The sequence below is a fragment of the Aptenodytes patagonicus genome, chromosome 7 (genome assembly GCF_965638725.1).
Source record: "Aptenodytes patagonicus chromosome 7, bAptPat1.pri.cur, whole genome shotgun sequence".
Classification (NCBI taxonomy): Eukaryota; Metazoa; Chordata; class Aves; order Sphenisciformes; family Spheniscidae; genus Aptenodytes; species Aptenodytes patagonicus.
The window spans coordinates 12,437,394-12,463,009 of record NC_134955.1 but is presented as its reverse complement, the minus strand read 5'-3'; the positions used below and the strand labels follow the sequence as shown (position 1 = coordinate 12,463,009).

Genomic DNA, 25,616 nt, shown 5'->3' with positions numbered 1-25,616 from the left:
TGCTGTTTCCATTTTATCCAAGGAAATCCTTCTTTTTTTCATTATCCCATAGTACCATTAATGCTGACTGTGTTTTGTTTTGCAGAGTCCTGTCCTCCAGTATCTTTATTATCTTGCACAAATACCCATTGCTATGTCGCCACTTAGTAACAACAGCCTATTCCTGGAGTACTCAAAGAATCCACTACGGGAATTTCTACATAAGGGACTTCATGTCTCTCTCTCCACAGATGATCCTATGCAGTTTCATTATACAAAGGTAAGAATTGCAAAAAGCACTCGTCTTTGAACTTGGCAACAGTACCACATAGGCCCAGAATGACCTGAAAGTTATTTTATATCATTGCTTAGGATATAAAGTTTCATGTCTTTCACTCACTTCTTTCATTATTCTTCCTCATTCTCAGTCTACTACTCACTGTTAGGTTTCAGAGGGAAATGTCTGATTTCCTAATTATGTTTCTTTTGTACTCTTGCCTCTCCAGTGTTGGCTGTTGAAGTATAGAATGAAGGATGAGGCTGAAGGGAGGTTTGAGCCTTCATAAACAATCCTCTAGAGTGCCAGGAAAGTCCAGTTTCCTTACTAATAAATCTGGGGAAGTACATTACAAAAACACCATGTGGAATCTCTGAAGATGATGTATGAGCTGTTTGCTCAGTGAACTGAAACGGATTCTTGCCCTTGGGTGGCCTGGCAGGGTAGAAATGCCTGGTCACTGGTTTTGATGTCCTAATTTTGTGGTCGGCATGGACTTGAGTCATGCTGTGCCTTAGAGTGGCCTGTACATTGCTCAATTGTCTGTGTTCTGAGGACAAGCTGAGCTCTGGTGTGCTTCACCCAGGCTTGCTTCTGGCCCATGACATGTCTCTGCTAGAAAAGACAGAGAGCTTCTGTGGGGGCTTTCCGCATGGGTGTAATGCAGCACCAGCCGAGTTACACATAGTGTGGAATATCCTCAGCTGTGACAGCCCACTAGAGTCAGACCCAGCCGTCTTGTGTGGAAGGTCAGAAGTGAGAAATTGCCCTACTATCTGTCTGTGTACATATTCATTAAAGATTTAGGACTAGATCCTCCAAGGTGTTTATATACCCTGGGATCTCATTTGAAATTGCCTAATAAATGCCTCTAAGGATCTGGACTGCAGGCTGCAATTTCCTAGACTTAAGATAACTGGATACCCAGTGCCTATTAATTATTTAACAGTCGCCCTTGGGAAATTAGAAATAACAGTTCTGTTCATTACTAATTGTGATGTTAAAGTCTTAAACCTCTAATTTTTCACAGCTGTCTAAAGAGCATGTATAAATTCCTTAATTAGTAATGAGTATGTGTCTCCATTTACATCTTATTTACATATAATTTAATATTAAACATATTTTGGTGATACAGGAAGCTCTCATGGAAGAATACGCTATTGCAGCCCAGGTGTGGAAACTAAGTACCTGTGACTTGTGTGAAATAGCAAGAAACAGCGTACTACAGAGTGGATTGTCAGATAAGGTAATTACGGCTGAAAAAAAATCTCTTTTGTGAATATGAGGGCAAGTAGGAACTGAGAAGTTGATAGTCTGAAAATTGAATAGTAGGTGCTTATGTGATGTATTTGTGCACATCCCTCTCCTCTTTTCCAGAAATATTCACAAACTATCTGCTATGCAGTCTTACATTAAAAAAAGTATTAACATTACATTTTTCCTCATTTAGCTTTGTTCTGGAATCCCCAAAACATGCAGAAAGACCAGGTGCCCTTTTATACTCAGTTCTGCCTCCAGTCCCAAACCTTTAATTACTTGGGTGATATCCCTTTGCCAGTAATTTTATACACCATGTCTTGCACTGAGTAAAAAGAAACTGCCTGTCATAAGCAAGACATGTTTTTGCTTAGAAGGGAGTACTACAGAAAATATTCTGGTTTAGATAGGCAGTCAGATTACAATAAATTCCCTTTTGGCTGTAAAATTCTATACATCCATGGCTTTCTCTAGGACTTATTTTAGAGCATCCTCTCTTCTATGTCACTTTCAAACTTTCCTCTCAAGGAGCTGGTATGTGGAGGGGCTTTTGCAAGTATATTCTGTTGTTTCTTCCAATGTTCTCTTGTGACAACTACTAATTTTCCTCTTGTGCCACGTTTAACTAACAAAAGAAACCTAAGCCTCTTTTTGACCTCTCACATGAAAGATGTAGTAGTGAAGACTGAACGCTAGCACAAAGGGTTTTAGCAAGCCAGACTGAGTGCACCGCTGAGTAATTTTATGTATAAACTTTGGCCCTAAAATCTCCAAAACTGGTTAAGACTCTGAGGTAAAGTTCAGTGGCCAGCTGGTTGAAGCTGCTCTTTTCACTTGCACTGGAGTCATTCAACTAACAAATACTCAGTTATACAATAAATCAAAACAGTTGAACTGACTCCTTCATTTTTACCTTTAATCCCGTTCACAGGAAAAACAGAAATTCTTAGGGGTGAATTACTGTAAAGAAGGGCCTGAGGGAAATGACATTCGAAAGACAAATGTTGCACAGATCCGGATGGCCTTCAGGTACGAGACACTGTGCAATGAACTTAGTTTCCTGTCTGATGCTATGAGAACAGAAGAGATTTCTACTCTGTCAAAGTAGTTACAAACTCAAAGAAACCAGAACATTTCACTCCTGAGCAGGGTAAGATGCTAATTAACATTGAATCATCTGTCTTTGATGCTACCAAGACATAACTGAACAGTACAGAGAAAAATAGAGTATCTATGGAAGGTAAACAGCGTTTGCCGTTATCTTTTACTGCATTCTTCTCATTGCAAAAATATCAGTTTCTACAAACATTAGGCTTTGTAAGATTGCTGTAAATACTAAATGCAAACTCAGTCTCATGTAATATTTGTTTCATACTGTCTTAACCGTGGAATATATCGTAGCTTGGAAAACAACAGAGAATATTCATAGTGCATCTGTGATATGCACCTTAGGATTTTGCAGATGCTGACAGTATACATGCACCTGTTTTTGTCCTGCTAGTCTCAGTAGCGGTCGTGGCATTCAGCACTTTTAAGTTTAACCCTTTATTCATTAGGAGTTTGTATGGGGTGCATAATTTTGAGGCTACCCTTTCATTCTGGAAGGTGTTCTGACACAGGTTTTTATCTTAATGTTTCAGCAGTTATACCAGAAAACAAGAAAAAACAAAGTCCGGTAGTCCTGTTTAATGACTAATTAATTACTTCCTGTTGTCATGTAGGATGTCTGTGAAGAAGAGCAGATTAATGCTTTTTAATCTAGTAAGTAGAACACATGGTGTCAAAATCATCACTATCGTACATTGTAATAATGAATCTAATTATATCATGAAAACTTTGCCTTGAAAGTTGAGAACACTTTTTTATTGCTTTGTAATGGGAATATGTGGGTGTGCCAGTTCAAATTACTTAGAAATTTATGCAGATAATTTTGGTTGCGTGTAAAGAGAAATTTTTTACTTGAACAAAGGAAGTGTTCTTATGAATCAGTGGTAGAAACTCCAGACCTGGGTGCTGGTCCTACTTCTGACATCTTTTTACACATTTGTGTTAGTTTGTATTTTAGTCAGTTAGAGTTGAATAAGAAGTCTATTTATACAGAAGCTAGCCCACTTGAAATATGTCATTTCAAATCATGTTATGTTAAAATTTTATTTATGATGGAGTGGCTAGTAAAATACAGCTAGTGGAATATTTATCACTTTCAATCTTTTTTCTATTTGATCATCCTTCTTAAGACACAGTACTACTCATTCAGAAAGGATTAAAGGTTATAACATGATAGCATATAGCTGCATGTTAGCATATAGCTGCATGTAGTTTCACACTTTTTAGCAGGGCCTGTTGCGACAGGACAAGGGGGAATGGCTTTAAACTAAAGGGGGGTAGATTTAGACTAGATAGAAGGAAGAAATGTTTTACGCTGAGGGTGGTGAAACACTGGCACAGGTTGCCCAGAGAGGTGGTGGATGCCCCATCCCTGGAAACATTCAAGGTCAGGTTGGAGGGGGCTCTGAGCAACCTGCTCTAGCTGAAGAAGTCCCTGCCCACGGCAGGGGGGTTGGACTCGATGACCTTTAGAGGTCCCTTCCAACCCAAACCACTCTATGATTCTATAAAAAAGACTCGAGGCTAGGGGCAGCAGAGGATGTTGATGCCTGTAAGTCCAACATTACGCTACTTAATTTGAAGGCCTATAGTCCCTAAGCTATTGAGCCTACAGAGACCTGGGTATCTAATATAATACATAGGGAAGTTAGGCATCTTAGAACAGTAATTCAGAATTAATGCATAAAAAGCAAATAATGAATACTAGCCAATTGAGCCTCACTAGACCTAGAACCCTGCATGTTTTACTACATCAGATACCTTGTGCCACTTGTATTTCTTAGGCTAGGCCCCTCTCCTGGGGCTTGGGCACCTACATCCTTCCTTTCAAGAGCTGATCAGGTCTCACTTTCCCTTGTAAAGGCAGCCAGAAGTAGCAGTGATGACATCACCAGTACCAAACAAGTCATTAATGGCATAAATGTATATATGCATTGAAGACATACACTGTCTCCTCAGGCTGTGGCAGTTCAAAGCAATACCTACAAGGACACTTTTTTAACATACCTGCTGTCCTGAACGGTGATTGCAGGGAAATGGCACTAAAGTAAGGGAAGGAGGAATTCCCTATCACCTCCTATAGCTGTGCAGCCCTGTAAGAGAGATTAAACCTAAAGACCCTTAGGAAGCAGCCTGGAAGTAAGGCTGCCCCGAGGGAGACCGAGGCACAGGAGTAGAGTTCTGGCCATCCAGTCACCATTACAGTTTGCCAGTGTGATGCATAGGGAGCTGCAGTGATTGCAGACATTCTTCATCCACAATATGGTTGCAGACAGGTGGTGGGAGGCTTGACTTTAGCTCTTCAGCGACCTAGCCTAATGTCTGCAGTGTTCAACTAGTGCCAGATTTTGTATTCCTTGTGCAGCTAAAAATTGTGCGAAACTGTGCTACGCCTACACTGTTCAACTGTACGATAATAAAATTGTCCAAAGCTATTAGTCAACAATGCCTACTGGCCTCACTGTTAGAAACTTCAGCAGCTCATATAATGCATTATCAGGATTGGCAAGTGTAATTTCCTTAGGATGAAGTCTGAAAACAGTGGTTGGAGCATTTTTAGCTGCATAAAATGCAGACATCTTGTTTTCATTAGTACAACTTACTAATAAGTTGTTATCAACATAACATAATTTACCTGAGCAAAGCATCTATGTCCAGGCTAAATAAGCAACATGCTTGGTTTGAAGAACTTAAATTGTAAGTATTTTCACCTGATAAACATTGCTTTACTTGGGTTGTTTCACCTGAAGATTGCTGTTAGTGCTGCTTTTGTTGTCACTTAAATTTCTTATTTAGTTTTCTTAATAATATACCAAATCCGTGTATGTTTAATACCTTTTCAGCTTTCCTTACCTCAAACGCATCAGGTTCTAATATGTCTGTAGCTCTTATTAAAGAAAAAAACCCAAACTGGATTTGAATGTTCAGTTAACGGACAGTAATCAGGATTTTGATAATAATAACAATAACCCACAAGTGGCCATGACCACAAGTTCTCTTTCTGTGCTTCCTTGTGTGCTGCTTTTAAGGATAACTTGAGCTAATAGTGTTACATTTAGGGAAACAAACCGACATCCTTTCAAGCTCCCACTACTACATTTCTTTTGGTCATCTTTTAATTAGGCAAAAGTTACTGATTCTCAAGTTCAGTTCTTAAACTTCAGCTTCTTCTCTTTTTCTAAAGTTGCGCTTTTGTTCTAATGTATGGCTGTTCAAAATAACCTTGCAGTCTTAGGATATGTATGTAACGAAGGGCAGACCCAGTGTTGAAGTGTTACTGACATCTGAATTACTATTGTACACATTTACTCAAATGCAAGACAGGGCAGTTGCTGATTCCCCCCCGACAGTGTTGAGATCAAACCTGGTTACACCACAGCTTGTGTTTTACTCAAACAGAAAGGGACTAGAAGAACATTGCAGGTGGTGATTGGGGCGGGTGTTGCTTCAGAATGGGAGAATATTCTATTTTCTCATCATTTCCTTGGTGTTCAAATAATGTTCAAACATTATTCAAGACTTCCTTAAATCTGTTAGCTCAGAGCATTTTATACTTTCACCTAAAATGGTTATTTGGTGTTTACAACATATCTATTGGAACAATTTCTAGTGACGCTCTTCCATTCTGTTACTTTAGTAAACTTAAGGCATTTGTGCTGCCACTGGATTATACAATTTTCTTTCTCACCCCAGAGCACCTTACCTTCTCATATCATTGTTCTTTCCTTGTGGCTAAACCTTTCTGTTCTATTTGCCTAGTTGTAATCTAAATCTGAAAAAGGTCGGGGGGAGGGATGTCTGTAAAAACTGCTTTTTCTTTCTGTGCCTGGGTTAAATGATGTTTATCTTTTGCCTCTTGTGGAAGCATTAAACATTACACTAATAAATAAATTATAAAAGAATATGGTTAGGGGTTTTGTGTGTGTATACCTCTCAATAAAATTGTAGCCGCTCATTTAAGTAGAACTAAAAACTTATGCAATTAAACTGTTAGCAGTACAGAAGACTAAACCAAAATTAAGGACTACCACAGCATGAAAACTGGAAAAAAGAAACCAGTGGAGATAAAGATGAGGAGTTAAAAGCTTAGCTGACTTAAAGCAATTCAGCGTTAATGGAAACCAACTACTCTGATTTGTGCCAACAGAAGACCTGGCATTAAGTCCTGAAGTGCAATTGTTTTGCAGGGCTGCCCCCACTGTCTCTTGGCGCCCTTGTTCCCTGCTCGTCCAAACTGGGCATCAGGGTGGGGCATGCAGCACCTCTTCTGATCCTGGAGCCACATCTTGGTATTAAACTGAGAGTCAAAACACCTGAATTTGGGAGCAGGAAAGCAGTTCTGACACTCACAGTTGAAACAATTTAAGCAGTACACAGAACAGCTTTATCTGACAAAAAGAATACAACTAAGAAGCCAACAAGTGACAAATTGGAATAAATAGTTGATACCAACATAGACATTCTGCTACAGTCAAGATGACTTTTGAGGAAAAAGGTTTAACACAAATTACTTTCTTCAGTAGGAAATGTAATAAAGATTCTTAGATGAAGATTAAAACGTGTCTCTTTCTGTATACAAACCCTTTATTTCTGTACACAAGCAAGCACTCACGAAGCACAAGAGTACAGATTCACCTGTAACTGAAGAATGTGTATTTCTCCCCCATACCTCTCAAAGCACTAAGTATCAATGCTAAGCAGCATAGACAATAGTATATATAATAGTGAGACACCAACACAGCTAATTCATTAATCATTAACCATGACTCATGGGTACCACCTCACATCAAAAATATTTTTGGAAGGTCTATTAAAGTGGGTTGGAATCACATTAGCATAGAAGCACAGACTGTGGTATCAGAACCCTACCCGGTTCCACATACAATCAAATTCCAGAAGGGCAGGTTTCTGACTAATTTAAGCTTAATTCATCAAACACCTTCTATTTTTAAATAGCGCTTTGAACAATTACCTGTTGGATAGTATTCTTCATTCCACCAGACTTACTTACACTGGGCAAAGTTCCATCCAAGTTCACAAAACTCAAATTTTTTTTAATTTCAGGCCTACAAAACCCACACCCAGTGTTTAATGTTTTAACCTCAATAGTTAGGTTAGTGAGGTAAGCAATACGTAAGCAATCATCTGCTAATTAACATCTTGACAGCTCAGATACAAAAGTAGAATGTGTTGTCAGATCCCTCACAGACATAACATTAATTGGAACATGGCTAGGTCACAGCAAAACACGCTATCTGGTGATTGTACACTGCAGGTACTGGAAAAGAACGCTGTCCCATTCAGGTTAATTTCAGATACACATAGCAACAGGAAAAGAACGTTCAGTCTTTGGAGATGTTGCCATATGATAAATTCTAGGCCTTAGAACCAAACATCTAAAGAAATGACAATTCAAAAAAATTCAGCTTTGAAATTACTAATTTTTAAGACACTTACAAAGAAAGCGGAATTCCATTCACCCACTTAAAACAGGTGAGGCTAAAACCTTATGGTAAGTTATCTTCAAGAGTGGTTTAACAAAGAAAGTAATTCATTACTGGAATAGTAGTCACAATATAATTACTTCCATTACAGAGCATGTGTATTTAGTGGATACAAAATTAAAGACTTACGTATATGCAGTGTCAAGAATTAAGGCCAGACAGGTTAGCATACAGCTCCCACTTACATCAAGCATCTTTAAGGCTCCCTGAGGAGGCTACTGTTCCAGGATTCAGCAGGACGCAAAGCACAAAAGAACCATAGCTAAGATGTTCCTTCTAAAAATAGTGCATTTGGCACATGCAGCTACGCAGGGTGGAATTTAACAGTTCAGTTCAAACCTACAGCACACAGATCTCACTGGTTGCCTTCCGTTTCCAGAACTGGAATGAGTATGGATTAGAAAACCTTTATAATTATATACAGAATTCTCTTTAAAGGAAAGGTAGAAGTTAAATATGCCATTTCCCACTAAAAAACCCATGCACATTACATTAATATGGTGTCTAAACTTGAAACCTAGAAAATATAAACATTTGTTAATTCCTCAAGTACACCTACCTCCTGGTGTGTCCGTCAACTTCTAAGTTTTCCAATTTTAATTTCCTGATCTGTTAATGAATTCCTCTCCCATTTCTCACTTGGCTTTGAAAGATCCAAACAGATAAACCAAGTAACTAGACAGAGGAAACAGTTACATTAATTATATACTTCAATTCTTATTAAAAACCAGGAAAAATCTGAGAAGAAAGAATACTCCAAGCCTTAGCATTCTTAAGCTTTAAAATACTATCAGAAGCATGACGGAATAACTTGGGGAAAAAGTAAATCACACTTCTCTGAAGAAAAAAAAAAAAAATCCTTTCCCCAAAGAAATCTGCTCCTCAACGCTGTCCTTTTAAGAAGTAGAGTTGTTTGTTTAATTTTTCCCATCACTGCAGAATGTTCCAATCTATTTATTCTGACAAACGAAAAATAAAAGAATCAGTGAGTCTTTCTTGCAGAGCTGCATTTCAGCTACCTTGTTAATATCACACTTCAAAGTTTAAGAGACATCTGACTCCTAATGGCATACTTTTAACCACACCACCTGTACAAAGGAATTGTATTTAGATTAAAATTCAGTTTTCAGACTTTTGTGGTATTAAAGCCAAGAGATTCCTTAAGCTTAAAAGAACTTTGACATTTCTTCCAAAGTAACTTTATTGCACAATTCATACACAAAGTTTAATATACTGGAATGTCCTTAGCTATTAATACAATCTATAATGTTTAAATTACAATTTCACATTAAACCTGTAAGAAATCTTCACTTAACACAAGAAAGTTTAGTTTGTTCTAATGCCCCCCACCAACAGCTATTCGTAGTAATTCACATTTTCAAGGTCTAGCTTCTGGAACCCATTGCCATGTCCCTGCCAATGGGATTCCTTTTCCAAAATTGTTTGCTAAACTTCAGCTAAGCACTTCAGACCAGGTAATACCAACCAGGACCAAATTACTAGTTTTTCAGTGTTAATGTACCTATTATCCCATATAACATACAGTACATATATTTTACAAGGCACACATTACAGTACCTACATCAGAGCAGTGTGAATTACAGCAACTTAATTAAAAAAAGCTGTACAGAATACAAAGTTCACTTTTTCACTATTTAAATAATTTTTGCATTAGTTTACATTGTAATTGCAAGTGTCATTAAGCTGCAATTAACAACCTGTTTGCATCATTACAAAATTACATTTTAAGAAATTCATGTAAGTTCTCAGCAGAAAGTCAACTTATAAAATCTCAGTTCAGAAGTATAATTCTTGAAATACTTGAAAAATAAAGTTAGCTTGAAGCTTTAATTTAGATGCTCTTTCTGTTCCAGTGATATAAAAAGTTTAAAAAATTCAAAGGTTCTTTTAATGTTCTGAACATGGACTAATGCAAGCTTAAAAAGCAAAAAGAAGCCAGACTGGTGTGTGATTAGGAATATTTGCAAATATTTCAGTGCAAAATCCCTGACCATTAACAATTTTCAGCCCAAATAATAACTGCCTTTATGCAACCGAACAGTCCATACATTTTCTGAAGAACATCTCATTGATATCAAAGGATTAACAAAGGAAAAAAATTAGTTTTAAGCTATATACATTCAGAAATGGATTTTTCAATAGTTAAATACAGATTTACACACTAAGCCATACTGGCTTTTAGATGATATACACAAGAAGAGTACGTTGCTTATCTGTCTTAATGTCTATGATAAATTTGACAACTATGCCATAAGCCAAGCTCAAATGGGTGCCATATGCTATGCATGTTCCTTAACAAATGGAAGTATAATAGAGAAATTCCCAAGATCTGGTCCCCAACGGAATTAAATTATTCTGTAGCCAATTAAGAAAAATAACCCAAATGTGCATATCTACGTGTGCACACGCCTTTTAGTTCAGAACCTGTCTGTGACAAAAGGCCTTAGCCTTATGGCGTTACTGAATTTTAACAAGTAGGGTAATTAAAAATGCAGTCTTACAGTACTTAAGATTTACGCTGATATTCCCTCAAATGCTACACTTGATATTTCCCACTCAATAGCCTCAAGTTAAAAGAGTAGTATTTGTTAATAGATACTTAAAAAAAAAAATCATTAATTAATTCTCTACAATAGCAGTTGAGTTCCGTAACACTATTTATGCAAAAGAGGCTTAAGATGGGTTCCCTGAATACTAACAATTTTAGACTGTCTAAACTCAGCTCTTTGAAGATTTTACTCTGCTGGACACAGAAATACACTGTTGCGCTCCAGTTGTGATATCCCTTTTCCCAAGTTGTCACATGCACATCTCGCTGCAAGCAACATTATTAAAGTAGAAGTTTCTCTCTGCTACATAAAAGCATATTGCACTTGTAGATAAAAGCACAGCACCCTTACTTAGATTATCACCTCGTAACCCTTAGTATACCTTATAACTCTGATTTCATCACTTCAAAAACTCAAGAGAAGCAGATAAAACCACAGCATCAGACTAAACTACACCTTAACTGCTAATTCGAATAAAGTCATTCTCTTCAGATATGCCTAATGTTTAAAAATAATTTTGGCTGTTCTTGATCAAAAAAACCATAAAGAAACCGATTTACTTTTTTTAGGATTGTGTATGAAACTGTTTAATGTTTCTACACTAATAAGACTATGCTAAGTATCATATTTAAAAAAATATTCGAAGAGAGAAATCTTGTTAGAAGAATAAAGGGAAGTGCACAAGTACATTTACAAAGCTGCCTACACTCTCCAAAACAGGTTTAAAATAATTAACACTAAAACTCGTAACAGATCAGATTGAAATCAGATCTGTGAACACTAAAAGCAGCAATAACTGGCTACTGAAGAACAGTCAGTGGGACATCTTCAGGTTTCAGCATTAAAATTTCAAATTAATAACCACTAGTGCTAACTCATCATCTTTATTCACATTTGCCATGAAACGAAAAGGGACTGCTTTTAAGGATAAGAACTGTGAGGTCAAGCCATCTGACACGGTTCACCTTCCGTAGCAGTACACTGTGATGTTCAAACAGCAGTTAGCAGTTGTAGTTGTGCTGTTATAAATCGCTTCATCTAGTAGTCGAACTGTTAGTTAATATCAAAAGTTGTTTTTAAAATAAACTTTGTTAATGATCAAAGAGTTTACTGAAAGTGCAGATTAATAATTAAGACTGCACACACATACACTGGCTCATATACCCTGTGTTTTAAAAGAGCAGCGTAGATTCACAGCAGCCAAGAAGAGAAGTAAAAGACAGACTGTGGAAGAACGGCAACAAGAGGTAAAAACAGACGTTCGTGAAAACGAAAGCTTCAAGTGCTTCTGCTATTATCAGCTTGTTAGCCAGTGTCAGGGTCTGTGAGGCTGGCCCGCCTCATCTACCATGTTAAGTATATAAGTAGCGATATCATCTTCTGTAGGTGCATCCGAGACCACCCAAGAATCGCTTGCCCCAGTCACTTGCCGACGGCAGACAGGACAGCTTCTGTGACGATCACTCCTGTTAGGAAGCCAGAGAAATGAGTATTTTTCATTGATGGTCTCTTCCTGGCCAAAAAAAGCCAAAAGATCCCCCAAACAACAAAAAAACCCAAACCAAAACCAGAAGCAACCCAGTGAGAACTTCAAGAATGATCAGGTTAACTGGATTAGACCACCTATATATTTTTTTGTTTGTTTATACACATTTTCTTTGTGAGGAAGATGGGCCAACAATTCTGAATGCAGCTCCATTATTTGAGTGATAAATTTGGAGTCATGTTCCTCATAATCAAGTTTGCTCAGGTTAAATAGAATGCATCTAGCTACCTGTCCAGAAAGTTTAAATGGAAATCCATGGTCTAAATTAATTCTTCCTATCTTTAAATATTTAGCTGAGGTACTTCAGAAACCAGTCCCCATAAGCTTTCTATATAAAGAGAAAAAGGAACCCTTTTCCTGGGTCACTCAGCCCACTGAAGTTTAGAATTGGTCGCTCAGGGCCCCATCCCCTTCCACCGACTAACTCAGGGGTCCCAAACAATTATGCTTCTGAGCTGGGAGCCTCTGTTATATGCCTAGGTTAAGAAAAGATGAACCTTGAAAACTGAATACCAAAAAAAGAATGGTATAACTGGAACTTAGTTAAGAGTTCAGCTGATTCATTAGCCAAAGTAGAATATAGTCCACTCTCCACCGCAGTCGCTAAACTAAGCCCTGTATTGCTGATAGATGTTAAAATATTTTCCCAGAAAAGAGAGAGGACTAGTTATACTCTGACATCCAGCGATTTTTACTACATTTTTTCCTTGTGGGAGCATGGTGTTGTTAGAATAACTTCCTTGATAAGCCTTTGAAAAATCCACAAAACAAATTCTTATGCACAAATTATGTGACTTAAATGTAAGATCATTTGCATTACTAGTCAAAAAAAGCCTTTAACTGAGAATATCTGTGTCACCTAATGCGAGACTGCCAGAACACCTGCCTAATCCTTGTAAAGTCTTTTGCATGGTCAAAGAGCTACGCTCTGCCACAAAGCAATTTTTCTCTCTCAGTTTTCAAACAACTGGTGTATCAGACAGATGCAGAAGCTGAAGAGCTGTTCAGTTTGCTATGAAGCTGAACACATATTGTAAGATATATGTTATACATAAATCTGAAGGCGTTGCTATTGAGAAAAAAGCTTTTCCTGGAAAAGTCTGATATATTTAAATTAGTAAATTGTATGCTATTTATTTCAAGTGAAAGCATAATATATGGAAAAAAATCCCTCTGATAGTTATTTCCCAAATAAGTGGTAAGACAGTCCAACTTGCCTTCATATTTGCATAGTCTTACAAACTATTGATTTTTTCCTTAAAAAGAAGCTTTTCATGAGATTGCAAAACATAACAAGCCAGCATCAGCATATACCGTCTTCCCTAGTTTTCAAGCAAGCATACAATAATTTAGTTTTACACGAATAAAAAGAGGTAAGAAATTACAAAACAAATGCTGAAAAGCACCTTCACATATTTTTCCAAAATGAAATTCTTCATAAAATGTATACAAATTCTGAAATCCTTCTTTCCTTCTGCTGCAGTCTAATTTTACTCAAGCTACTTAATGTATGTACATTAGCTTGCAATGTACATACATTATCGTATGTACATTAGCTTGCAAATATCTTCAGACATTGAATTATATGGGACTAAGGAATCTGTCAGACCAAACTGAAACATGTCAGATAACCAGTACATACTATAAAATCATGAATATCCTTTAATATGTATTACCATTTATCAATGCATTTCTGGCAGAAACTGTGAGCACAGGGCAAGATTAAATCAGCACGCCCATCCATGCAGATGCAACATTCCTCTTCATCTGTCAACTGTTTAACCCTGCAGAAGAGAAGACAATATTTTCTCCCAGATAACTAGTAAGTTTTATATTTATGCTCTATTAACTACGCTAGTTACTACATTTTTCATAATAATGAGTGATGGACAGAAAGGAACACCTGTGCTTATCTGCAAGGAACATGTGAATGGACTAGTTACATCATCCCAGCCTATGTCAGCAGACATAGCCTCAAGCTACCAACAAACAGCAGTAAATGAACTAAACTAAGTTAGAATATGCATTTATTTTTTGTGTCATGTGGTGCTTTTGGTGTTGCAAAGAGTTATACAAATCCTTTTTCATATCAACAAGGAAGCATGAGAAATTGTAACTGTTACATATCACATGACTGGGCAAAAGAACAGAAACACTGTTTACATTAAAGGCAGGAGAAGAATCTGCCTTTCTTTCAGAGTGTCAGGCTGAACTATTTCATAATGAACTTTGTCAAATTTCTGTGTACTGGCTTATATCCTAGGTAAAAACATGCATGCTGAGAGGATCACTACTAGAATGCATGTACGCTAATTTCACATGCCATCAAAATGCCAAGAGCTAAACTGATAATTAGAATGAAAAGGCTGGTTTTAGCTTGCAATACACTCCTCGTGATTGTTCCTTCAAATTAGGACTCTCTCCCAAGTTGACTGTTACCATGCCTTTTCCAGTTAAGCTTCTAGGTGTTCTTGTTGGGGGGTGGGGGGTGGAGAAGAAAGTAAAAAAAAAAAAAAAAAAGAGTTCAAAAATTAGATCAATCCCTGGGACAGGCATTTTCATTTTATCTGTCTTCATTTTTTTTTCCCCAAATGATAGATACCTGTATCTAAAGCTAACAGTAGCATCTCAAATATCTGCATTATCAAAACTTCTCAAGCGTGAAAAGGTACAGAGAATCCTCAGCTTTCACTGACCCAACTAGACATGTAAAGTTCTCTAATTTTATAGTTATGGCTCACTTCCAAGACAGCCAGGTAAGTGTTCTGAACTTTTTAGGTTTTCCAAAAATCCTGGTTTGAGAATCCCTTCTGTGACCTGGGGCACAGAGGTAGCATTCTAGAAAGAATGGCGTTTCAGGAGAGACAGACCACCTTTGTGACTATGGACCAGACCACTTTTGCTTAGGTGTCTTGGGAGCTTGTCAAATACAAAGTAATTTTTTAACTGTACAGACTAGCCAGCTAATGGACAGCAATTAACATGCTTTTGTTTTATTCTTCAGTAGGTCCTTGGGGTTTCCTTTTCAATTTGCTTTTTGAGAAATTACTTTAGAATGCTAGGAGATTTTTTTTGTAGAATTACAGATGGTGATTCACATACAGTGAGGACAACCGTTCCCAAAAAACCTATCTTTTGATTAGCTCACTACGTTCTTTGGACTTGCTCCCTTTCACTTCCCTCCACCATGCAACTTTGAGTACTAACCTTTGATAACACCTCAATTTTTGAGATTTGCTGGTGTATATTCAAGCAATCATACTTAAAACAGGTACCCTATTTATAAAGTTTCTGGAACTTAAGATTTAGCTATTGGACTAAGTTTCTGAAGAAATGGTAAAATACAAAAGTGACAAACTAAGAAAATGCTTGTCTCTTCACTATCAGAAAGCATAGAACACTTACGGATATTTTGGAATGCTCCAAATAGGAAGTGGATGTTCTAGAGAAATGGGGTATTATTCCAGTGGAAGAAGTTAAGATAAGAAGAAGAATGAAACCGATAATACTTGCTATTTTTGGACAGTGACGGCTAGCTCTTGCAGAGCTGAAAATGTCTAAAGGTGAGAAGAATTTAGGCAAATGGGAGGATATCACGGAAAAACAAACAGAACATTTCCTCGGTGTAAAATACTTGAAGGTGCTTCAGCCTGTATTTTTCTTAATGACTTGAAAAACTTGGATAAGATACAATTGGAAAATACCAGCTCACTAAATTCCAGCATATTACTAGCATATTAGAAAAGTATACTCTTTTTTCGTTGTTATTTGTCACTAATACCACCTCAAGCAATTAAGTTTACAAACACAAAGGATGCTCATCTCCCCCATCTCAAAGTCGAAAATTGAAAAAGAAACTCACCTAAGAAACCTTATATCAAGTCATTGACTTTAGCAATACATGAAGTTGTTTTGCATAAGCATCTGGGGTTTTTTTGTTTGGTTGGCTTGTTTGAAGTAAAAGGCCATTTCCAGATATATGTGTGTTCTAGTACAACCATCTATCATTGAGAAAGAGCAGGAAAATACGCTTTCCCAAACATGCTCACAATTTGCTACCTAATTCTAGCATTTTAATAACTCAGAACAGCCAATAATTTAAGATTATTTGCTCCCAAACAAGAGAAACAGGAAATTAAATGAAAAGAACACATTCTGTAACCCACTGACTTACAAAAACCAGTGGGCTCTATCTACAGAATGACAACATAGCCGAACCCTTTCTCATTCTAACAGCTAGAGTGTGACATTCCAAAGACAGTTAATGAGCTCAGGGACCTGTTTTGTTAAAATACCTGGCTACCAGCTCTTCACTGATTGATATAGAGAACTATATCATTTACTACTTTTTCTTGTAAAACCTATCTCTACCTCACTTAAAACTGAGTTAGAACTCTGAACTAATTCAGAAAGTTAAAAGTAAAGAATTATTGGTAGCAACATCTCCACATAGGGAAAGGGTGACAAGCTTCTTGCTGTTACATTCAGTTTGAACTGAAGTTATTCCAGGTGTTGACCTCAGTCTTTTGTTTTTCCTCTAGTTAACAAAGCAGGATGTCAACATGTGTGAGACAGTTCACATTTTTCCAGTCTTACAAGTTATATTATTACTATAATTAATGAATTTCTAGTGGCAACAGATGGAAACTTTCACATGCCAAAATGTAAAAGAGGAAGAGAAAGTTTAAGTGGAACAATAACAAAATCTGTTTAAACAAACACTGTCAAACCCCCTAGATTTGTAGCTGCAGCTGATTCCATTTCCTCCTGTTTTCTTATCCGGTAGATTCAACATATACCATGTTTATATTAGGACTGATCATTAAAATGATTGTTCTGAAAGCTAAGGTATGGTAGCACCAACAGAATTCACTCAAGTACACCACAGCTCTCTTGGTACAAGAGAAGGTGTGCTATTCATGTTTGTGATGATACAAAGTCTGCATCTGCCAGGAGCATGCAGTTTTGATCACTAGATGTTTGTAGTGCAGGTTTTACACACAACTTCCAAAATATTTGTTGTAACCGTGGTCAGAAGCTAGAGTATATCAAAGTACCTTCCCATCCACAAGCTGGCCTGACAGGATGACACAGACATCAAACTCTCAGCAGCTTCTTCAGAAGTACCACTCTGTGCAAGAACTCCTGCTGCTTGACTGGTGATGTCTTTATAAAGTTGAATGAACTGATACAAGTTCAAGATTCTGGAAGCTTCCACGATGCCGCTTGTTTTATTTATCTTAAGATATAAGAATTGTTTACAATTACATATCAGATTTTTACTTGACATTGCTCAAAATTCTTTTAATGCACTGCAATTCTCATGGCAGTAGCCACCTTCCCAAGTGTCCATCACTATGTTAGCAAATTGCAGTCTGCTTCAGTAAGAGTTAACACCTGCAAACACAGCTGTTTCATCATGAGGAATACCACAGTTAGGACTACATTTTTAGGACAAGACAGTTACCATCACTACTCAAATGGATTAAGTTGCGAGTAGGGACCTAACGCCTAAAAATCTGGGCTAAACTTAGAACAAAGAACAGAATAATCAGTCATTTCATATTTGAACTTAAAATAGCCTACAGTGATGGCTGCCTTAATGAAAACTAAGAGCAAACAGAAAATTACAAACTGTTAGTTTCAAACAAAGTTTGAGAGTTGGCTTGGTTGAAACTGCATGTTAGGATTGCTCAGTGGATTCACGATTGTTTAAGGATGTTACTTGATAGGATACAGAGGGGAAAAATCTCCTCATTAGAAAGAGCAAACTTAGTAAGTTTTGTCATGGTCTTCAAACTAAATTAAATATTTAACTTCTAGACTGGTTTTCTAAGGAATCAGAATATATATAGTTATACTAGCTCAACTAATAATGCTTGGAATTGCTGACTAACTTCTACTACTATCAAACTATGTAGTTCCCAGTTTGTTGTACTATTTGATTACCATGACTTGACCTAACAAATCATCTGAATTCGTAATTAATGAGCTGTAAGTGTTCCATTGGAAGATATCATTCCTTTAAACTTAGTTATGAAAATGTTTTTGTTAACCTGCTTTTTGCAGAAACTTGATTTATCTCAAATAGTATCCTTGAATACATCATCTGTATCAAAATATGTACTCAAAATGTATGTAGCAGGTGTTGGATTTTACCAGTAAAGGTGACAGTCCTCAAACATCTGTACACACAAACGCCACCAAGTTAAAATTTTCAACAATCTTACTTTAGTACATATTATCCGAACGACCACCTTCCAGAAAGCAGAAGAATCAGAACCAGGCTGCACTTCAAATAACAGATGTTTGTCTTGTCCAGAAGCCAATTTTGCTGTACTGAAATAAAGAAACATCAGTTTTACATCACTGCTAGGCATGCAGAGATCAGCAACCTCAGTCACTGTGATATTATTTATGGTTCACCTATGTGATCTTTATCCTTAAAGAAATTTTATCAATACTGCCCAGAGACATGAAATTAAAGAGTAATGACCTTCTTAGCATGTCATTAAATATAAAATACACAATCCATTTCACTTTAAATTGCACGGTAAATTTCGGAAAATGATGTGCAAGTCTTTTGATCCAGCATCAGCAAGTGTCCTTTACAGACATTTTAATTTATATATACTTTCACTGTTTATTACGGTAATCATACAATCTTGTGGTCTAATCTAAAAAGGTTATTTCCCTACCACATATGTAAAAAAAGCATGCAAGTACCAACACATGCAGGTGAGGTATATTTTTGTTAGTATATATTAATAATGAAGCAGTCAGGTCAAAGCTTCAGGTGACCCTGAGATTTTTGGTGTGGTGTTTTGTTTTTTTTTTTCCTAATGGAACACAGACACAAAGGTCTATTCCATAAGAATCAGAGCAAGCTATGTTACTTTCAGGCTGAAGTAAACACTGTAAAGAAATAAAAAAACCTTGAATAACAATGATATTTTGGAGTTAATTATACTGAGATATGCTTAGATTCTCAGGCAAAGCATAAGGGAATGTTCTTCAAAATCTATTTATGCGTCTACCCAGAAGACAGCTATCTGTTCTTGAAGGTCATTCATAAGAGTATGACACTGTACAAGACAATTTCTAAACTGAATACAAATTCACATTAAACATCAAACACTACCAAAAGCCACACACTACAAAGCCCCTTTTCAGCGTGTATGTTTCCACTTCATATAATTTTATACCATAAATACTGAGTGAAAATGACAACTCTGCTTCTTTGTTCATTTCTTTTTACTGTCCACGTATCAGTCAAACAAAAGGCAGGCTATGAAAAATCTTACTTATGCAGCCTTTTGTTTGGGATTATCTTGGTCACTGGATTCAAATAGTAAGGCACATCTCATCTTTAATGGGGAACAGCATCGCATGTCCACAGAGGTGGGAGAGATGGTCACAAACAGTTCTGTCTCAGGTACTACCCTCCTAGTGTAGCTGTACCTTATAGGGCTCATATTGTTACTTCCTACTGTCCTGGTTTTGGCAGGGATAGAGTTAATTTCCTTTCTAGTAGCTGGTACAGTGCTGTGTTTTGGATTTAGGAGGAGAACAATGTTGATAACACACCGATGTTTTAGTTGTTGCTAAGTAGTGCTTGCACTAGCCAAGGACTTTTCAGCTTCCCATGCTCTACCGACTGAGAAGGCTGGAGGTGCACAAGAAGCTGGGAGGGGGCACAGCCAAACTGGCCAAAGAAACATTCCATACCACGTGACGTCATGCTCAGTACATAAACTGGGGAAAGCTGGCCGGGGGGGCTGCTGCTCGGGGACTGGCTGGGCTTTGGTCAGCAGATGGTGAGCAATTGCACTGTGCATCACTTGCTTTGTGTATTATTATTTTTACATTATTATTATTACATTATTATAATTATTGTTATTATTATTATTTTATTTCAATTATTAAACTGTTTTTATCTCAACCCACGAGTTTTTCTCACTTCTACTCTTCCGATTCTCTCCCCCATCCCACCGGGGAGGGGGTGGGGGGGAGGAGCGAGCGAGCGGCTGTGTGGTGCTCAGTTGCCAACTGAGGTTAAACCACAACACCTACCAAAAGTGACGGGCAGAGAGGAAGCAGCACTGCATCTTTAGGTGGTTGGTGGAGGGGGGAAGAGTAAGGGAGACAGGTAACACTAACAAAAACATACTGCTGAACATCTACCTCTTGTGAAGTTCTAAGAGAGAAGCAATGCTTGCTGGAAGAAGAATATTGGAGAAAAGTGAATTTAAGGAGGAGAAATGGCTTTGTTTTTGAAGTGTAATTACAACCATTATAGAAATTTTAAGAACTGAAGGAAATTTCAAAACCAGATGGCTAGTTCTGGCTTAGCCAGCACAGGAGAATACATTGCATACAAGGTCTCTGTAAAGAATGAAAAAAAGAAGGAAACAAAGTAAGGCTTACACATCATTAAGTTCAGCTACTCTTCCCAGAAACTCTTCATACGTTAGGAAACCACTTTCTTGAACCAAAGAGGCATGCTTTGCTACTTTTTCTGGCAACTTGTTAATTACAGTTTGTGTGTGGTTTGAAATTTGTTGACCCATGGCGAAGTTCTTCACCTCAGTTCCACAGAAAGAAGCTCTCATTCACTTGTAGAGTCTCTGCTAAAAATATTTGACAGAGTTACATTTGTGTGGTTTATGAATGGCTACTCCCTCATTTTCTTTTAGTGTAAGAGTTTAGCTACCCACTAACCAGTCTAATTATTCTACAGTAACACAACTTGAACAGTCAAATCAGAAACAAGCAGAACACTTAGAATAGACTGGACTGTAGCATTAACAATTAATGAAAAATGTATTATATTGCTTATAGCAATACTTGTATTAAATAAGAGATAATTTTTCACGCAGATTTTTCAGCAGCTCCAACACACACATATAAATACATCCAATGGAATGGAAAAGCAAATCTCAAGATGATGATGGTAATTTATGACAATCTTTGTTTTTCCTAAATATTTGTGCATGTGAAAGAATATCTACAAATAAGCATCTGTATGTCTATACACAGACATTACATTAGGAATTAGTTTTCTTACATCAGGCTGACATTGGCAGATCAAAAGAACTCTCACAGCATTTTTAAACTGGTAAGCCAAGGAATCCACATCAGTATAAACCAATTTAGAAATCCCCCTATCTGCACAGAACACTCAACTTCAGGATGTATTACAGAACTGACTTGCTCAAACCTCTCCAAGTTCAACTTACTTCACCTTTCCTTTACACTTGTATCTTCTTCCCCAAAAGTCTGCATAAGGATCTACCCTATGCCTTCCGATTCAGAGTCTTTATCCATTTCCTCCCCTTGATCCCTCTCATTTGACATTCCCCCAAAATTTCTCTTTGCTCTTTGTCTTGAAATAGCAGAGGCATGCAAACTAATTCTACCTGTACAGAGTTCGTCACTTCTAACGCTAACCAGCAGTTTCATGCCCTTTTAAGACTGCTACAGGTTGAGGTCTGCAATGGCAAGCTAATTGCAGAATATTAACCTTAACTTAAATATAGAATAATCTGATACTAGGTGCATTACAAACACCTTATGAGAGACATCACAGAAAAACAGAACTTTATCCTGCACGTGCGTATAGCTGCATTTGGGCATAAGACTGCCCAGGAACATGGTCTACAGCTGTCAAGATCTTGCCATGGTGTAAGAAAAACACAGCACACAAAGTGAGTTCATATCAGAGCATTCTATGAACTATTCTGGTATTCCACACAAGAGAATAAACTTCCAATTTCATGTTTGGATTTTGACCGATTTCTATTCTGACAGATGTGTTCCCACTCAAGTTGCTTTTCTCCTTCCAAATTACCCGCCAATCATCTCCTCTTCCACTATCTAGGCCTTGCATTTGGCAAGCACACACCCAGAAGATACACTTGAGGCACAACCTCTCAACAGGATAACCCTTCACCCTTCAAACACAGCCTATCCCCTATCTTCCAGTTTTTGTGTGCTCCCTCTAGCTGAAATGCAGTCTTCCTGAGGAAGCACAGTGCCGCGTATCAGCCTACTGAACTAACAACGTTAAGATCGTATCACAGAAAAGCTTGGGCAAAAAAATCCCCGCGAAGATGTTTGCACGAGTGTCTCCTTTCGCATATTCTTCAAGATCAGAAACACACAAAACTACACGCAGATAAATCAGGTGTACCACCAGCCTTCTCCCGTTCCGGCCTCTCCGAAACGAGCCGACGAGGAGCAGCGCGCAGCCGCCAGCCCCCAACGGCCAGGGCACAGCAGCTGCTTTCACTTGACCGTTTAACCGTACTCAACGGCCGGGCTCCAGACAGGCCGCGCGCGCACCAGTCCGGCTGCGTCACGCCCGCGCCGCCCGGCGCGGCGGGGCGGGGCAGGGCTGGGCGCCGTCCGCTCCCCCGCCCCTCGCCGTTTCCTCCTGGCCGCCGCGCCCGGGGGTAACCGCCGCTCGACCCTTCCCGCCCCGACGGACGCGGCGGCGAGGCCCCGCTCGGGGCAGCGACCGGGCTTGGCTCGGGGCGCCCGCACCCAACGGCTTCCCGGGCCCGAGCCTCGCGCTCCCCCCAGGGCGCCGTGACTGCGGGCCGCGCGCCAGCCCCCGAGGGGCCTCGGACGGAGGGCCCCGCCAGCAACCTCACCCCAGCGCCCCGGCATCCTGCTCGCCTCCCGACGGGGACCGGAGCGGGGCCGCTCCCCCGCGCGCCCCGGCAGTCGGCGAGCGGCGCAGGCGCAGGGGCGGTGACGGCTCCCGGCGCGGCTCGGTGACGCCAGCGCGCGGCTCGCGCTGTTGCCAGGACGCGGCGGACGCCGGGCCCGCCCCGCAGGGCCCGCGGCGCCACCGCCGGGACCGGGACGGGGGCGGGCCGGCGGGGGAGAGGCGGCGCCGCCGGAGCCGCCGCCAGCCTTCCTCGTCGCCCACGACGCTGCGCGGCCCGGCGCCGCCCCCAGCTGGTAGTGATCCGGGCTGGAAGACCGTTGCACACGGGGGAGTCGACGATCGCCTTACAGTTGAGCGGGGCAGGCCCCGCCTGAATATCCTTTCTGCTCTGCAGTAGCAGTGGTGTATGGTGTTGTCTTCTTTTAAGAAAAATTCCGTAATAGCTTGAATGACCAAAATGGGGTAACTTTTCCTCAGGCGGGCCTTGCTGCACCCTCAGCAGATGCCCACTCAATGCTGCACAGCTCAGGTTTCCCAGCGTCTGAAGGGACGTAAGACTACCTATGCTATTCTCTGTTTTCTATTAGCTCTAACAAATAGCAATTTAAATTATACTTAATGGAGTCTGAGTGCCTGCCGTGGTGAGATCATCACAGGCCAGCGACTGCTACTGCAAAACACCCCCCCACCCTGCCAGAACAGCTAGGGGCGAGGGGGAAGAGAGCACCCCGGTCTGCGTGGAGGATGTGGGAGTCGGATGTGTGTGGTACAGGTCAGTGCTCACTGACCCTTTTACAAAAAAAAAAGAACAACACCCATAAATGATAACAAGCCATTTAGGAACAGAAATCCTAGAACATCCTCTAGGTCATTCACATCCTGATGCTTCAAGGTTTAATTCTAGAGGTTTTGGGGTTTTTTTTTAATTTAAAGAGGAGAAAAGGAGTAGTACTTCCCCTTCCTGCCCGCTTCTGTTCACACATAGACACACGTACTTCCCACGATAAAGGCACCCCTGTATTCCAGACAGGGATTGGGCTGGACTGGGAACCTTGCTGTATTTCCTGCAGGCCAACCACCCCTTTCGCCTAAGGTCAGCAAACATCTGTAGCCTCAGTGTGGGAATCCAAGTAGTGTTACTGTCAAATGACTAATACAAACTGTAGTCTCCTGCTAGGTGGAATGAATTATTTGTCCAAGATACTTGAGCATAATGCAATTTCTGAGACATCAAGGAACTTCACAGCTGTTGAGAATGTCTCATAAAAAAAAGCACAACCCTTGAGAAAAGTCAGAAACATATGAAGAATTTTTCTTAAGTTTCTGCTACTACCAGTTAAGGGTTTGGGTTTTTGACACTTTCTGCCTAGAACTTAAATAAATGTTTCCTGTTTGCTTTGTAGTGGTACATCCCTTGCAATTCTATGAAACAAAGAGCAAGAACCTTTTGTACTTTCTAATTTTAATGTGACTCAGTAGTACTTATTATATACAGACAATATTAAATACAGTACTTGTTGATTAGTACTTATAGCTAGTTTTCATTACATACAGAACAGTGTAACAGGTTCCTTTTAGCCTTTGTAGTGTTGGCATAAATTGTGTAATGGAAAGGAGGGGCAGATCAAATTATGTGCATTGGCCACGTGTCAGTGTGAAGGTCAGGATGAAAGCTATCCTATAAAACAAGACTTTTATAGGTTAAGGCAATATCTTACTATATCAACTAATACAGTTTTTTTAGAAAGTAAACACCTTGGGGGAAAAAAAGCCCTTAGTTAGGTCTAAAACAGAAGCAACCAACTTCCAGCCTGAGTGGAACTAGAGAACAATTTTCTGAATTTCTTTAGGTGTGAATGAGGCAATCTGAGAGAAAAGGAAGTTGATACCTGTGGAATAGAGGTGATATTAGTAGGAGAGTAAGAGAAGTGACAGATCATTATGTCGTGGTGGTGGTAAAAAGAACAGAGAAACAGGTAATTTCTAATCTCTAAAACATGGAAAAGAGAGGCAGAAGGGAAATTGTAGTATGTCACAAAAAAGTCCAAAATTACCTGGTATCCACTAGCGTTGCCTGTGTCCTTAAGCCCATTTGCTATTCTGACAGCATCATGACGAGTGTTGGCTGTGGCCATTCCTGATGGCTTTATTTCTGCTGTCTGCTCTCACTGCTCACACGGCATAGAGTGCTTTCAGTCAGGTGGCAAGGAGAGATACATGGCATTACTGCAGTATTTTGCAAGGAGAGGAATTAATTAATTGAGTGGGAAGGCTGTATAGTGTTTTCCTCTGTTGCACATTTTTCTGCTGAAATTCTGTTGATGGATGTCTGAAATTAGTGGGTTTTAGAGCTATACTGAATCCTAGTCTTTCTGCAGTAATATAGCTTTAATGGCAGTGGCGGACTGCATGTCAACACAGTCCAGGCTCTTGGAGCCATGAAATGTTTCTGAGCTGTCAAAAAAAAAAGAGAGAGAAAACAAACAACAACACAGGGAATCTCTAAGTATCCTATTAGCAATACACTGTAACTCACTATCTAGTGGAATATATAACCACTGGGCAATTTTTAAATTTCTGTGAATCAAAAATATGAAAGTTCATAACCCAGTATCCTACATTGTAGAAAACACAATATAGGTGAGCAGTTCTACTGCTATTCTATTTAAGACTATGTTTTTCAAGCTGCTTTATCTAAAAA

At 39.1% G+C, this 25,616-nt stretch overlaps 2 protein-coding genes across 4 annotated transcripts in view; one reads left to right on the top strand and one right to left on the bottom strand.

Moving 5' to 3' along the window:
* AMPD3 (adenosine monophosphate deaminase 3) overlaps positions 1-7,178 on the top strand; it is a 37,886-nt gene extending 30,708 nt beyond the window's left edge. For both annotated transcript variants that reach the window (XM_076344001.1, XM_076344000.1), the window contains exons 13-15: positions 86-259; positions 1,392-1,502; positions 2,445-7,178. In XM_076344001.1, the coding sequence (XP_076200116.1) occupies positions 86-259; positions 1,392-1,502; positions 2,445-2,621 (462 nt within the window). In that variant the 3' untranslated portion in view covers positions 2,622-7,178. The remainder of the gene's footprint in view (positions 1-85; positions 260-1,391; positions 1,503-2,444) is intronic.
* A 2,118-nt stretch (positions 7,179-9,296) lies between these two features.
* On the bottom strand, positions 9,297-22,972 carry RNF141 (ring finger protein 141). 2 transcript variants are annotated; one of them, XM_076344002.1, is made up of 6 exons: positions 22,896-22,972; positions 20,668-20,870; positions 18,471-18,579; positions 17,298-17,479; positions 13,917-14,024; positions 9,297-12,160 (listed from the first exon to the last, which is right to left on the bottom strand). In XM_076344002.1, the coding sequence occupies exons 2-6, from the start codon at positions 20,850-20,852 to the stop codon at positions 12,010-12,012; spliced, it is 735 nt and encodes a 244-aa protein (XP_076200117.1). In that variant the 5' UTR covers positions 20,853-20,870; positions 22,896-22,972; the 3' UTR covers positions 9,297-12,009. The 2 variants fall into 2 exon arrangements, with proteins under 2 accessions (XP_076200117.1, XP_076200118.1); XM_076344003.1 differs by having other exon boundaries at positions 20,668-20,867.
* Between the last annotated feature and the right edge of the window lie 2,644 nt (positions 22,973-25,616).